Raw genomic sequence first — 15,927 nt, 5'->3', positions numbered from 1 at the left:
TTAAAACAGTCCTAGATCACCAGCCTACTCTAAAACTCAACTTGTTTAATACATACTTAGATATAAACTGATACTACAAAGTATAAAACATTAAAACCATAGTGAGAATAAACTCGGATTTTATATCTCCAATCTTGGCATATTTACACTCCTATTACCTTAATTAAGAGATCATTTCCTTTCAGAATTAAATAAGTGACCATAATAAATCTCAGTTAACTAAGAATAATTTCTGTTAGATTTTTCATTTAGAATACACAATGTGAGTTTGAGAGTTTTATCTGCATTTAAAACAGGAAAGACACAATAATGTAAACATATTTTAACCTGAAGGTTCACCTTGCACAGCTACAGCTTCTGTTAGACAAAGTGTCACATGCTGGGCCTCCATTCCTCCTCCAGAAAATTCAGTCATTCCCTGAGAGTCTCGATTTATCTGAGCTAATAACATTGTCTACCTAGAAAGAAAGTATTCACAAAACACAGATAGAAAATTTAGATACAGAACCAGAACTAGTTTAAGACAATCCAAGTTTAATTGGTTTTTTATATAGCTGCCACAAAAATTCTATGTTACCTTCTGTATAAAGATGCAACAAATGATTGTCTCACCTGAACAATACTTCAGAGGAAAAAAATCCCAGTTACCTGAAATAAGTAAATATTACTACCTCGATTACCCTAAGCCATTAAGAACTTCAGGCAGCAGTTACTAAATTGAAGTGCATCAACCACATTCAGATTTCAGTTAAATATGAATTACTCAACCAATGTAAAAAGGATAACAGTGGTAATTAATGGTGGTATAAGTAATGATAACTTTTTGTCCTCAGAATTAAAATAAAGCTGACAATTCACCCATGGTCACCCATGACAACAGCAGGGCTTTAACTATAAACATCTCTCTGGTGCCAGTAAGAGATTTAGAATCAATCACACACTGGGAAATACACGCTGCATTAGCAAAAGTCTGACTGAATGATCCAACTATTTCCCCAAACTTTCCAGGAAGGTTTCTATTAAAAAAAACCAAAAAAACCAAAACTTAAAAAAAAAAATCCCTCCATGAAAATAATAAAGTATCTCGTAATAAAATGTATTAATAAGACAACAAGACAGTGATTAATGAGCAACTGCATATATCTTATAGAACCAGAAATAACCATCCCTTTGGCACACGGATTTTTTTTACCCAGGAATGTTTCAATATGGGAGATTAAGAAATCTATGGAATCTGAAAGGCTATTAATATTTTTTAGTATTACTAGATTAAAAAGCTATAAAGGAAATACATAACACTGCATTCTACTCAGATGCTGGCTTTTACCACAGAAAAAACCCAACCCACAACCAACATAACAAAACAAAACACACAAAAACCAACCAAAAAGTCACAGTTCTGCAGACTGTTTAGTTAATGCAACATACACCTTGACGCAGGTGAAAGGGGGAAAAAAAAAAAAAAAAAGAAAAAAATGTCACATGGTACTGCAATCTAGGCTACACAGCATTAAAGCAACTTTCCCATCACCCCGATCTCTTGATAGTCAAAGAGTTCTCCTTACAAAAAGAGGCAGTTAGATAATCTCTCAAAAAGGTTACAGATAAACAATCAAAGCTTTTAATCTTAGTATGGTTCTGTGACCTGCTGTTTTCTAATTCAAGGCTGACAAGAACAATCTAGGCTTTTTAATTTACTTATGATTACATTTCTAAATAATTAAACTGTTTTTACCCCTACAATCCAGAAATCTGCCCTTGAATGAGCAACTCACCAATGGTCTCAAAGACCACTGAGAAACTCATGCATACATCAAAACTAAAGAGTAACAAAAGCAAAATTAGACCATTTCGGTATTCCAGCATGCTTGCAGTATTTCAAAGGTTTAGTACACTAATTCAGTAGTTGAAAATTATACCCGAGTAATATTTTCCAAATACATTCAAGTGGCCTTGAACCAGACTATTTCCTAGAGAGGCAGGCAGCTACCTAAGTTTCTTAGCCTCAGCAGAAAAAAAGCCAAGCCGCCCCCAGCTGCTGCAGCCCTGCTGCTTTTGCCATCTGAAAAGCTTTAACCCGGGTGCTACGCACAAAGCAAACATGTCACTGTGGTCCAAGGCCCGCTCATTTTTAATGTGGTGTTATACCAAGTACCCAACATTACCTCCTGAAATTGAACCTGGAGTCTAAATCAGGTTGGCATCTGTGAGAATATCAGTTTGGTTAAGAGCCCCATTAATAGAATAGACACAGTTTAATAAAGAAAGCGGAAGGGGCGGCTTTAAGAAGGTTTTAAGCCTCCTGTAAAAAACAGCAAGTTTTTTCATGCACTACACTGAAAATCAAATAAGAAAAAAAAAATTACTACTAATGATCAGTTCACAATTCAGTAACAAATATGTCTTCCAAGATTAAAATCCTACATATCTATCTGGAACATTGAGGAGATGAAAATATAGGCTTGCAATACAGAATTTAAACCATGAAAAACTCTGAGCATCAGAAAGAAGATACAGTTATTACAGAAGCCAAAATATAATTCAAAAGAGGTATGATTTTTTAACATCTAAGGGAAGATGGGAAATAATTGTTCCCAGCATCCTTCTCAAGAAAAGAAGCTTTTCTATAAAGTGAAATCTCTAAAAGAGATGTAATACAACAGAAAAAGATACCGTGCAGAGAAGCCATCCAGACTAGATTGCATTTATATATTTCTGAAGAAAATGAAACACCTACGGATTTTTTTAATGCTATTATCTAAAGGACAAGGAATTGCCTAAGGACCTAAGAGATCCTGAGTTCAACTCCTTCCTCTGCCATTTCCACGTTAGTAACTTCGGACTAGTTAACTTCTTTCACAATTACTCATTTATCCCCTCTATCACAAAACAGTGATAAAACACTTACTTAGAAAGCACTTTGCTTGTAAACCAAAAATGGGAAAACATGCAGTAGCTACAGGATTGGCTTAAACAAGCATTGAAGCGAGTTAAGTGGCCCTACCCTCAGCAGTCATATACTGGGCAGCAAAGATCAGAAAACTGATGCAGTTAAAAAAAAATAAACTAGCACCAGAAGAGTTTTATTGCACACCAGTTTGAAAGGACTGCTTCTCTGAGGTACTGCCAGCTTGTAGAAAGTTAAATTAAGTAACTATGGTATCAGATGCTAGTGGTACACAGAGGTTGTCTTCTTAACTTCTAACAGTGCTCTGTATTGTCAGTGTTTTCCATCACTCAGTTTTCAGGACACCTCATGGAAGTAAGCTGCAAAGGAGCCAGACCATTTCACACATCGGAGAAGAAAGGCTACACAACCACTGGTTTTGACTAGAACTATATTCTGAAACAATTCCAGCAGGGACTGCATCTCAAAGGCCTTTCAGCTCAGGTCTACTTCAGAGTATTCCCTCTCTTAGACAAAGTATCTTCTAAGAAACCCCCGGCATCTTTAATACATTATCTGCCTTGAAAATAGAATGATGTCCCTTCTCCAGAGCAGCCAGTCGATGCAGACAACTGCAAAGTCCTGAAAGAGTCAGAGCAGAACAAATTGCTGAAAGGGTCGATGGCTATTTTGGAAAAAAAAGAAATCTAATGTAAGACAAATTCAAGGGCTAAAGGACCAAAAGTGTTCAGATTATTTTACAGTGTTTGTTATTGTAGTGTAGCTGATCAATAGTTATCACATTTAAATAATAATCAGAGTGAACTGCTGCATACAGCAGAAACACAGTCACTGCTTTCCTCTATTCCAGATGATCTGGACAATCGTACTGTAACTTACACAGTGTGTTAATGTTTTCTCCCAATTCTGACTTGTTTATAATTATCCCTTCCCATAAATCCTCTTCCCAATCTTCTGTCCTTCCACTAGCTTCTTAACCCCAGCTCCATCCCTCCTCCTTGAATTACCAGTTTCCTCCTTCAGCCAGTCCTATCATGACACCAACTCTCCAACACATCCATCTTCCCAAATACAATCCCATCCTTCTTGTCAAAATAACCTAAAACACTCCGATGTCCACACCAACTCCTTCTGCAACTAGTCCTCAGGTCCCCCCTGGTCTGCTCTACGTGTCCATCACACCACTGCCAATCACCTTCCTGCATCTTTGTCTCAAGACTGTTCATGTTCTGACCCACCTTAGAGGTACACCCTCTGTGCGGGAGGTGGTAGCGCTGGCACCCTCTCCAGCAGCAAAACCCCAGCTTTCACTCCCTCTTTGGCCATACAGCAGTTTTCCTCTGCTACTCCACTATTCAGGGAGGAGTACCCTCAGCCAAAAGCAGATGTGCTGCTTGCTTTCCACCTCTCTTCTTCCTCCCTAATGGAGAAGACAGGCTAACCAGAGAGGGCTGAAAGCTCTGAAGAAGAGGATGGGGAAAGAGGTTAACGAGGACATGAAGCTGGCCCATGCTATACACAAATGGCTCAGGCTATCACACAGATATTGCTGCTAAGGTGTTACTTTCTTTCCTTCCCCCCCCACCCCCCGTAAGAAAGGTGAAATACAGGAACAGATCGCCAAGAAAGGTTATGGATTCTCCATCCTCATAAGTGTTCAAAACTCCACTTGATACAGCCCTGGTCAACCTGGTCTAATCAGACCTGCCTTGATATGGGCAGGACTAGGTAACCTCTGGAGGTCCCTCCCAATTTAAACTGTGCTATGATACCTAATCATTTTTATGTTGCATACATTTCAAACAGGATCGCCGTGCTGCTGGTACATCATTCAACCTGCAAATCTAGTTCTATCGTACTTTTTTCATTGCCTTGTTTTTTTTAAAATCAGGCTATTTTCATCAAACTCAAGTCTCCTCCCTCACTTAGCTTTAGTGACCCGCTTCCACCCCTTTTCTGCTAACTGGCTTACATACTGCTTTCTCCTCAGCTTCCAGCAAATTAAGTCTTCATCGTTCTTCCAATCTGAATCTCACCAGCTTCTTCCCCTAATCCACCTCATTGCTTTTATTTCCATGCATTTGCATCACTGCGCTTCTTCTTTAAACCTCCTGTCTGCCAGGAAGTTTGTCAGCAAGAACCTGGGAGAGAAAGATTTCTTTGACCCACTCCAAACATTGCACCTCATCAGTTAAAAAGCAGCTGAATGCATCCATTTTTAGGAAAATCCATGAACCCTGGGGCGGGGCCTGCATGGCTACTCAGCAAGATTGACACACATATATTCTGCTTTATCTCAAGAGCCGTCCTACAGAAAAGACAAGTACAGGCTTAGTCATGAGGTACTCACTAAAGTGGAAACTTGACACTTGACTTTGTGAACTCTTGCAAATCTTCATAGATCACACACACGTTGCAATTTTCAAAGGCACGTTAATGATGATAATTGGGAAGACTTTCACAAGGACGGTAATGCATATTGCATTCCTGAAATTATTAGTCACTGAAATAATCCCATGGTATATTCATGCAGAGAAAATCTTGCCATTAAGATGGTTAAAATACTTCCCATAATAAAATCAGCCTGAGACAGAACATGCTTAGACTGGAAAACCTCTGAACTGAAAACAGTAGCAGAAGAAAGCAACAGCCATTTGCAAGAAGTGATGCTGAAACAAGTCTCGCACTGCTAGTGGCAAAGCAAAAGCAGTTAGTGATGCGCATTGCTGACTCTATTACGCTTTTTGACAAAAGCTGCACCACCAATGTAAAGCCCCAGTACAACACTGATAGATAAAATATGCCATCCAGCAGGGTACATCGGTGCAATTTTTTTTATTTTTTAAAAAAACAAAACCAAACCACCCTCCCCACCCCCATTCTCTGAAGAGAAAAACCTGTGAACTCAAGTATGCTTTGAGTTTTCAACACTCAAACTAGAAGGATGCAGGTGGTGGGGGGCAGGGGGGAGTTGGTTAAAAAGAGAGGATTTTTCATGAAGACTTCATCAAGTTGCCTGTACAGAGAGGACCTCCTGTATTCTCCCCTCCAGTAACAGAATCTTTTGGATGCTGTCACTTGTTTTGGAGAAAAGATGCACCGTTAGAAGAAAAGTTTTATGTAAGCCCACTCTAGCAACTGGAAAATGGAGTCTCCGCTGAAAACGAGGAATCGACCAAGGGGAAGAGCAGGTGGGATTCTGGCCATGGAGGAGTGAAGCAGCAGCCGAGAAGAGGCCAGCATTGCCCAGCCCCAGGCTGACACGCCACCGCATCGCTGGGCAGAGGGAAGGAAAAACCTCCAGCAGCTACGGCAGAAACTCCTTCGAGAAAGAGATGATGCTTAGAGGATGGAATGGAAATGGAATAAAGTTTGTGAGAGCAGACATGGAAGAAAATTGGCATTTATAAAATGCAATCTAGCATGAGCAGAAGAACTGGGAACGACAGGCAGGAAAAAAGCTGCTCCACACATTCAGCAACCTTATGATTGTTCGCCTTCCTTGCACAGACAGCTCTGAGAAGGTTGAAATAATACCCATTTATTTCATTTGAAAATAAACACCACTTTTATTTTTAACTTCTAAATAATGTACAAAACCATTGTAATTTTATAAACTTCATAAAAACAACATATAAAAACTCGTCAAGCAGAGTAAAACAGCAAATGACACATAACCCTGCAACAATGAAACTTTCATTAAGGAATTCCAGGAAACGGCATTCTCATGTTTAACAAAGCTGGAGCCCAAAAATCAGTTCAAGTGTGTAGCACAGTAACATAACTAAGGTCTTCCTGAATTAAATACGAGCTGCATTAGTGTGCTTAACAACTGATATGACGGCAAATGCCAGTAATTTCCCCAAACTAGCCTTATTAGCAAACATACGTGAAAAATCAAAATTAGTACGTATAATTAACATTCTGGTTAAATATACCTCAACTGAAAATGAATATGCATTACAGTCTCCATGCAAACCATAACTGACAGACTGAAAAACTGACTAGTCCAGATAAAGTTTTTTTTAAAGGACACAAGCATATAGCTTACCGATTACATGAAGTCATTTGACAGTTGTAAGCTGAGAAATAAAAACATAGCAGAACTAAGGCTCTCTAAACCTTACTTCTGTTCCCACATGTACCTGTGTAACAAACTTTTCTACTAATACACCAGAAATCTGTTGCTGGGTCAGAAACGAAATCTAGATCCTGTGGATGCTTGATCAAATGCTTCAAATAGACAAGACATGGATTTCTTTCTTCATCAACAGCCCCTACCCTTTCCAGTATTTTAGCATTGTATTTAAACATTGATTTCATGCTATAATCCACACTGACTTTGAGTGAATAAACATAAACTAAATGTTACACACTTCTACATGCTTTCTCCTATAACCTTAACTTATTTTACTGTTTTTCCAGTCTCTTGTAAAGGGAAGCAAAACATAATTAAACAGTAATTTCCACCACATTAATCGTGCACCGTATAAAATGGAAACAAGGCTGAAATACAGAACACATAAACCTCTACTAAAGAATCTGGTAACAACTGTTGGATTCAAACAGAGGGATAATATATGCAGTTTAATAGCAAATTACACAAGTATTTGTCTAGATAGAAAAGAAGTGTGGTGAATTATGAACCACGGGCTCTAAACCCTGGTTCTGGAGAAGAACCTGATCAAGACTGACAGCACCGTCAACTGCGTAAGCATGACATATACACTCTGAGTGGCAGCACAGCTAACTTGCAGAGACTCATGTTGCCCAAAGAAGAGGTTTGCAGTCAGACTCAAGGCTCCTTTTTACTCTTTTTGCCATATTTCAACCTTTCTGCGCCACCAGAGATACATTCTGATCATAATGCAGTTGAAGACTAATTCACTGCCACAAAGTTTGGTATCTCTTCAGAAATAACATATAAATGCAAGACCAAATTTATCACTGCCATAACCAAGTACAACTCTTTGACTTCTGTGTGAGCAGTGAGAACCAAATTTAGCCTCACATAATTACTTTATGTTCCGACAGTCTTTTCCCCCAAAGTCGTCATCATAACATTCAGTTTACATTGTGAATCCCATCTACAAATTGTGAACGTTGAAAGTATTGTCCAAGATCAATGCTTGCATTTTATTAAAAAAAAATTAACCAATGCAAATAAAGAATGCTTACAAATTCTTACTCTAACTAATATTATGAGATTATGCACGTGTGCAATTTCGCACAGCGGGAGTGCTAAGGATGCTATGATTTTCAAATGTATGGCACTTTACAAAATGCAGGCAGATCAGAAAGCCACCCACCAAGTCCTACATATGTGGAGAAGACTCAGGTTGATGCCAAATATGACTGCTCACTTCACAAGTTTCTTGAACATATTATCAATGGAGCTCTACATACAAAGAGTAGCTCCATCAGTATATGCTAATTAAACTCATGCTACATCTCTGGGACAAGCACCTCACCCATCAATGATCACATTTGCCTGGGGCAGTGCTGCTTCTAACCAACCACCCCAACGATGAGCACAGCTTCCTGAGCCAGAGATTTGAAACCAATTTGGGAGTCTTTCAAGAGATCCAATTTCAAAAATCCTGCACAGAAGGTAACAAGCAACTGAGACCCACACAGGTGTACAGACACCCAAGATTCTGAAAAGTTTTATTAAGGTACAAAAAGGTGTACTAATACACCTGGTCAAGGATCAAGGTACTAATGAGACAGTTTTTCTGTCATACAGGTTGTGCATGAGAAAGGGCCACATGATCTGTACCAAAACATCAAATTCAAGTATGACCGAAAACACCCATGCATCAGTCAGAATACTCATGTGTGTGCCTGGAATGGCCTGCAGGCATGCCACAACAGGAACAATGGAACTCACCTACCAAAACAAGCCAGCACCTTTCTCTCAGCTCAGATGGAATTCCTTGCTCAAAGTTAAGAGACTTTTCTTCTCTCTCAGCCAAACTTGGATTATCAATGGTCAGGCATACCTTCTTTGCTCTAACAAATGCCACTTCTTTATTGCAGACTGACTGGTAATAAGTTATTCCTGGTTTAACAGCCAAAGAATTAAGAATAAATAATTATAATGTGCGTGCTCAGAAACTGAATGTTAGGCCTGAGACCAGAAAAAAACTGAACCTAGGACAGGTCATCTGATTTTGTGCTTTATTTAATTTATTTATTATTATATACTTGAAAAATTTAGAACACTTAACAAAGGTGAAAAAAAAACAACCAACTTTAAATAATTTTTCAGCACACATTAGTGAGATAAAGTACTAGATTTCATTCAAAGTGGACTTTCTCCCTGGAAGTCACAAAGTGAGAAACAGACTTAAAGCACTTAACCAATGAACCTATGTGTTTTTAAAACTACTGAATTCTGGGGTTTGTTTTTTACCATCAAGTATATAAACACAAAATACTGGCTATATAAAGGAGGCATCCACATGATGCATGTCAGAATTTTAAACAAATTACTCCTAGAAGTGAGCAGTAATGCCTATCTGCAGTAAAAACAAAATTTTTTAAAAAAGAGACAGTTAACTTCTGAAGCACTGCAGGTGGCTGCTTAATCCTCAAATCATCAAACCTCTGGTTATATTGCTGAACGTTTAAAATAAAACAAGGTATACATAGTGAACAGGTGAACACTTAAGGGCTAAAAAACTGAAGGAAATTGAGACCAACTATTTCTATCAATGTTTTACTTTCGTGTCAAACAGACTTCTCTTTTAATTGTCAGAAATCACAAAAGTATCTCATGTACATCACCAAAACAATTAATCCTGGCTGTGCCCCTTCAAAACCTGCAAATCCACTGAGACTGCCAATAAAACTGGGAATTTTGAGTAGGTTGTTCTGTGTGGTTATGAGTTAATTAGTAAGCTGATAACTACATTACAGATGTATCAGTATTAGCCATGACAGTTAACAACAGTGTTTTAGTCTATGCTTGTATTTCAGGAACTAAACGCATAATCTACTGAATTGCTAAACTACACCCTGAATTAGAAAAAAAATAATTAAAAAATAAACCAATTACAAATGTGAATTGAAAAACTGTACATCGACATATATTCTAAGAAACCGTAATACTAAGTTAGCTCACTAGGAATATACTTAAGATATGGACAACACTAACGAACTTGCAAATACAGACCCATCTTCCAACTCTAGAGAAGTCTGTCATCAGAAATGAAGTCCAAGAGAATTAAGCAGCTAACACAATTTTCCACTCATGAAGCATATACAGAGAAAAACATTCAGCGGACAATAAAATATAAACTAAGGGAAGCACTAAGCAGTTGTAAGTGTAACTCTGACATCAACTTTCAGTGTCACAGAAATTGCTGGAACTGTAAATTCCCTTCAAAACTGAGAACGTTTATTTAACAAGTGTTATCTTGGTGGAGCAAAGTACAATCCCACCGTACAATTAAAAAAGCAGCGTAACCCAGAAAATTTTAGCAGACTGAGCCACTGAAAGCATTCACCAATTTACTCCAATTCCATTTTTGGTAACTGATCAACAATTCCTGGTGCACAGTGAGAGGACCAAAACCATATTCCCTTAAGTAAATACAATGAAGAGCAGGTCAAATTACAGCCTTAAGGTACAGGCAGAACCCCATAAACCCCACTGTGCCAAGATGGCTTGCAAGGCTTCCTTCTCCTCCTGCCCCAGAAATGCGGTGTCCATGGACAGGCACCCCCGTCATATTCCTCACTCCGCAATACCTATGCACACCTCTACTTACAGGAACTTGCATTTCAGAGCTGAATTCTCGAATTCCTGAACAGGTGGATACTCTTCTGATCACAATCCATCTGAGGGGTCCATAAGCTAAGCAGAAACTTTCCTTCAATTTTTTGGAATCTTTTCTGACAAAACGCACAGGAATAGACTACCCAATTCATGCTCTGTTTACCAGGTGCACCAATTTCCTTGGAGCACAGAAGATATGAAAAAACAATCTGCCCACCTATTAATGCAGAAAGAGCAGAAAGCATGCTGTTAAGCTGTAGAAATGTGCAAGAGATGTGACAACACAGGAAAGAAGCCAGTGGCAAGGAAAGGCAAACAAAGGTTGGCTTAGGATGCTATGGTATGTACATACACGTCAGAGGCAGCAGGAGTTACAAAAGACGGCGTGGGAAGCAGAAATCACGGAGATGATCAAAGAAGACGGTACAAGTCAAAATGCAGGCAGGAAAGACTAATGAAGGAGCTGGACTACAAAAGCACTGAGACAAGTCAGATCTTCCTGGTGAGTATTTTCATTCCGTCCATCACAATGCCTGAAGCTGGAAGAATTGCCCCGATTATAAGGAGTATGCTGTTTGCTTTGTGTGTGGAAACTCGGCCAAATTCAGCTAAGCCCTACGCTTTGGAAAACAAATCGTTTCACACTTGCCAACTAAGGACTCCTCAGAATTTAGTAACAGTGTTTCTCAAAGACTCCACCTATGTTGAGCATGTTTTAACCCAAAACTCTTAAGGCCAAGACTTAATGCAACAGCAAGGAAAGCTCAAAATCCTGCACTCTAAAGGAATCCCAAGTACACTGTTAAGAGAAGCAACCCAGTCCAAAACTGTTATCTTTTCAACACAATCTACACATTTTATAGAGGCCAATACGTAAGTGGTGCACACACACACAATGTTTTAAGGAATGCCCGAAAAAGATGGTGTCCAAGGAGAGACCATTACCACCACCAAACTTAAACTGAGGAACCCTCAAGCCTAACCCCTCCGCACACCCCACAGATCTGTGGGCCAGCCGGCAGCCCCCGTGCCGCCAGCACGGCTGTGAGTAGGCAGAGAAGCAACAGCCTGCTGCTGCTTAGACCTGTCCACTGCCCAAACTCCTACCAACTCCCTTCTCCTGGACAGCAAAACACGCGCCAGCAGCAGGCTGCTGAGCTGAAGCAGTACATAATTTGAGATACTCTAGAGACAAAAACAAATTTACAGACTAATTTTGGCACCCGTTACCAGGGACTATTCATCATTTTATTACTGCTGCTCCCATCTCCTCCAAGAAAAGGGACTGCCAGCTCATGACAGAAGTATTTTGATGTTTAAGCATCAAATGCTACACAGGCATGAAGACAGAGCAAAGCCTGCATGACTTTCCAGCTACGGAAACTTTTACACTTGCTCAAGCATCTGCTTTATTTGAGCCTTTAATGTAAGGCAAAATAACTCTTCCTCAGATAGGATACTAGAAATGAAACATTATTTCGTTACAGTAATGACAGCGGTTTATGTAAATTATGCAATGTGAAATAATTTCTCAAAGCTGTTCAGATGTTTATTTTTACATCTCATTCAAGCTGCAATTATTACCAAAACAATGATCTACTACTTGACTACATATTCCCGAGTTTCATTTTCTGCAGTGATTCAGATGAATAGCTTCTGACATACATACAGCTTAAAAGCTCACATCTTTAATGCATGAAATACAAAGAAACAAGCCATGAAAATATGGTTATATTGTACTGTGCCATTATAAAGCTGTATGGCAATATGCTCACAGACAGAAGCTAAAATACACTACTGCACACACTGCATCCCTGAAAAAGCTACTGGTTTAAGGACAAACAAATTTAATTTTTCAGGTACAATCACCTTGAAGCTATGACAGAAATATCTGTTATATAGTCCCCTAAGCTGTAACAGATTTACAACACCCAAAGCAGAACCCTGAGGAAACAGTATGACAAGGGAAAATGTTTTCTTTGAAAGATTGTGAGGTTGAAGTAGAAACACGAATAGCATTCCTTAAATGTACTGGTATCGCTCTGCATATAATGTCAAACGTATTTCTTTGCCAGTTTGAAATAAACCCTTAAAAGATTTTATACATAACCTGAGCTGCTCAACCATAGGCTTGTTTTAACAGAAAATTTAAGTTGCATGGAAGTCCCATTTTTTTCTTGATGAACGAGCACCGCAAATAAGACCTTAACAGAAAATAAAAGAACTTTGCGTTATTGCAGATTTTTCTAGAGCAGCTTCTCGCTATCCTGTTCTAGACAAGTTCTAGCCAAGAAAAGCTGAAGGAAACGATCAGAGCAGGCTATAAACCGCTTAAAATGCCTCTGCAAGGTATGCTGGTGAGCAGAGAGGAGGCGAACGAAACCAGGCGATTCCAGCGGCCGGGGGCGAGGCCCGCACCGGAGCTCAGCACCGCCGGCAGCAGCGGCTCCGCGCCAGGCCGGCGCTCTGCTCCTCCAGCGGCGGGCGCGCCGGGCCCGGCAGCTCTGCGGGCAATTGTTCTAAGGCCGCCCCGCAAGCCCACCCGCCGCCAGGGCTTAAGTCCCACGTTCAAAGGGAAAAGAAGAAAATCCAAAAATGAATCAAGACCCCAGATCCGCGGCGGGGCGGGAGCGGGACAGGGCGCATGCCAGTGCCCCCTCGCCGCACCGCCCGCCGCCGGCAGCCCCCGCCCGTGACGCAGCGGCTAACGGGCCCGGGCCCGCGAGGGGGCGGCCAGAGTGGGGGTGGGGGTGGGGGTGAAGCGGCCGAGGCCCGGGGGGCGGCGGGGGCCCGGCCCGGCATGCCGGCGGGCAGGCCCGGCGCGGGGGGAGGGGCCGGGCGGCGCGGAGCGGGCGGCGGCGGAGCCGCGGCTTTATTCGTGTGGGTCGGTGCCGGCGCTGCCCGGCTGCCCCCGCTCGCTGCCCCGCACCGCCTGCCTGCGCGCGGCTGGGCGGGCGAGGCCCGGCGCGGCGGCCCGGCCCGGCGCGGCGGCCCCAGCCGGAGATGGCGGTGGTTAGAATAAGGCACACTGGGTAAAAACACATTTATATACTAACCTCGCCGAGAAATTTTCCAACAATTCCTCCGTCCGACCACCATGCACCAGGACAGGAAACGGCCGCCTCAGCGCCCGCCCGCCTCAGCGCCGCCCCGAGCCGTGCGGGCGGGTCTGGCGCGCAGCGCTACCTCCGCTCCTATTGGGCGCGCCGCGCCGTGCGTCACCGCCTCCGCTCGCCATTGGGCGCCTCCAGGCCCCGCGCCAATGCCCATTGGCTAGGCGCCCGCGGCTCCGCCCCGCGGCTTCATGGCGTCTCAGTTATGCTGGGTTCGGGGCCGCCGCCGCCGCCATTTTGTACCGCGGGGAGTGAGGCGTTAGTGCGTCAGCGGGGGAGCGAGAGAGCTGGGCGCCATTTCCTTCCCCGGGGAGGGTGCCTGGCCGCGGGGCGCTCGGGCACGCCACCGGTGCCTTGGCGGGGGCTGCGGGGAGGGAGGAAGCGAGGGTGGGGGACTGGACGCGACCCGAGGCGCCTGCCCCCGGCAGTGCAGCCGGCCCCCTGCGGCGGGGACGGAGCGGCGCGGCCCGGGGGAGGCGGCCGTCTGGAGCTGGGGCGCCGGCGGGGAGGGCCTCCCGGCTCGGCCGCGAGTTGTCCGCAGGCTCCGGCCCCGCCGGCGCGGCCCCCAGGGGCGGCCCCGGGGCTTCGGGCTGAGCCCGGACCAGACGCCGCGGAGGCCGCGGAGGGGCTGCCCGCGGCGGGGCGGCCGCCCTGCCCCTCTCCAGCCGCCGGGCGCGGTATCTGCGGCTGCCGTTCCAGCCCAGCTCCTGCGGCTAAGGACTGATCTTAGAGCTGTGCCCGAGAATATTTATCCTTCCGTGAGTTTTAGGTATCGCAACGTGTAGCAGTCCAACACCAGCTCCACAGGCAATTAAAGGCCGTTACAGCTATTTTGGTAGGTGATTTTTCAAGAAACCCCCCGTGCTGTTAACATGAGCCATCACCATGACAGGACAACATGCCCAGCTCTGTAGGGCTTACTTGACCTCTCTGATCATGGCTGATATAAAAGCATGTAAGAATTTTTAGCTCAAACTCCAGAATAATAGTTGTGAATTCTTGCAGTTGTACAAACAGCCAAAAATTGCGTATTCCCTGAACAGGCCTAATAGTTTCCCTTCCTGTTTTGTAATTGGAAACTTTCACCCAAAATACAAATTCCAGCCATCATTTTGATTTTAAGTATAGTAACAGCGAAATAGCCAAGATAAAACTGCTTTGCCTTTACCAACTCCTTTACAATAGTTTACTTGTTACCCTCTCTGTCAAATCCTACAACTTGGTATTTCCCATTCTGAAGTGCAAAGCAATGACATGCCATTTAAGATAAATAAGGTACATGCTGATTACAAAGTAACTAATAATCAGCACCATACCTCCAGCCCAACCTTTTCCACACTCCTAGTTCTGGGCATGTGGAAGGTCCTGCAGAGCACAGGGAAGAGAAGAACTTGGCTCTTGCTTTTATAGTGCACAACAACATTAATAGAGCACCTTGGACATTCCAAGGTTTCCTCACATTTTGACAAACTGAGGTTAAAATTTGCATAGTGTATTGAAAAGAAATGTGGAAGTGTAGCGAGTACTCTTCCCAACTACATTTCTTGAAATAAACCAAATGCCCACTTCTGCACACATTTTCAGAAGCAGTATTCATCCACTGCTGATCCTACACCAAAGATATAAACTAGGTAGCCCAAGTCATGGAAGACTGGTAAAGTCTTAAATCACGTAGAAAGTTTGGACCAGCGTTACCTGAACTTGGCCACATTTATTTAAATCAAAGCCTACAGGTAAACAATGCTGGGAGTTGAATAAGCACACAGGGAGCATCAGCAGGCGCGTGGCTGCCTATGGTAGGAACTGCTTAAGTACAAAGTGCTTACAGTTTGAGCAGTATCCCAAGGGAGTTACAGGGGCACAAATGCAGATGCAGGAAATGAAAATGGTTAGTAAGAGATACTACTTACAAGGACTGAAAGGGAACCTGACAGAAACATGGAAACATAAAACATGCTGAGAAGCTTCATGTTTTTATCATCAAGATAACAACAGGAAAAAAATTTCCCTTAGAAAAAAATCAACCCATAAAACTTAGCAGGTATCAATTACTAGGCACAAGTAAAATCATCTGCATGTTTATTGTCAGGTATTCAGTAATTAATCCATTGCAGCCTTCTTGA

General features: G+C 42.5%; 1 protein-coding gene across 8 annotated transcripts in view; it reads right to left on the bottom strand.

The window, feature by feature from the left end:
* ZNF143 (zinc finger protein 143) overlaps positions 1–13,865 on the bottom strand; it is a 41,868-nt gene extending 28,003 nt beyond the window's left edge. For 2 of the 8 annotated variants that reach the window (XM_037402135.1, XM_037402134.1), the window contains exons 1-2: positions 13,748–13,865; positions 328–458 (exon numbers count right to left, since the gene is read on the bottom strand). In XM_037402135.1, the coding sequence (XP_037258032.1) occupies positions 328–451 (124 nt within the window). In that variant the 5' untranslated portion in view covers positions 452–458; positions 13,748–13,865. The other 6 variants (XM_037402138.1, XM_037402141.1, XM_037402140.1 and 3 more) reach the window with 6 other exon arrangements.
* Between the last annotated feature and the right edge of the window lie 2,062 nt (positions 13,866–15,927).

Source organism: Falco rusticolus, chromosome 10 (genome assembly GCF_015220075.1).
Source record: "Falco rusticolus isolate bFalRus1 chromosome 10, bFalRus1.pri, whole genome shotgun sequence".
In the NCBI taxonomy this organism is placed as follows: domain Eukaryota; kingdom Metazoa; phylum Chordata; class Aves; order Falconiformes; family Falconidae; genus Falco; species Falco rusticolus.
This window is presented reverse-complemented; position numbering and strand designations above follow the sequence as displayed.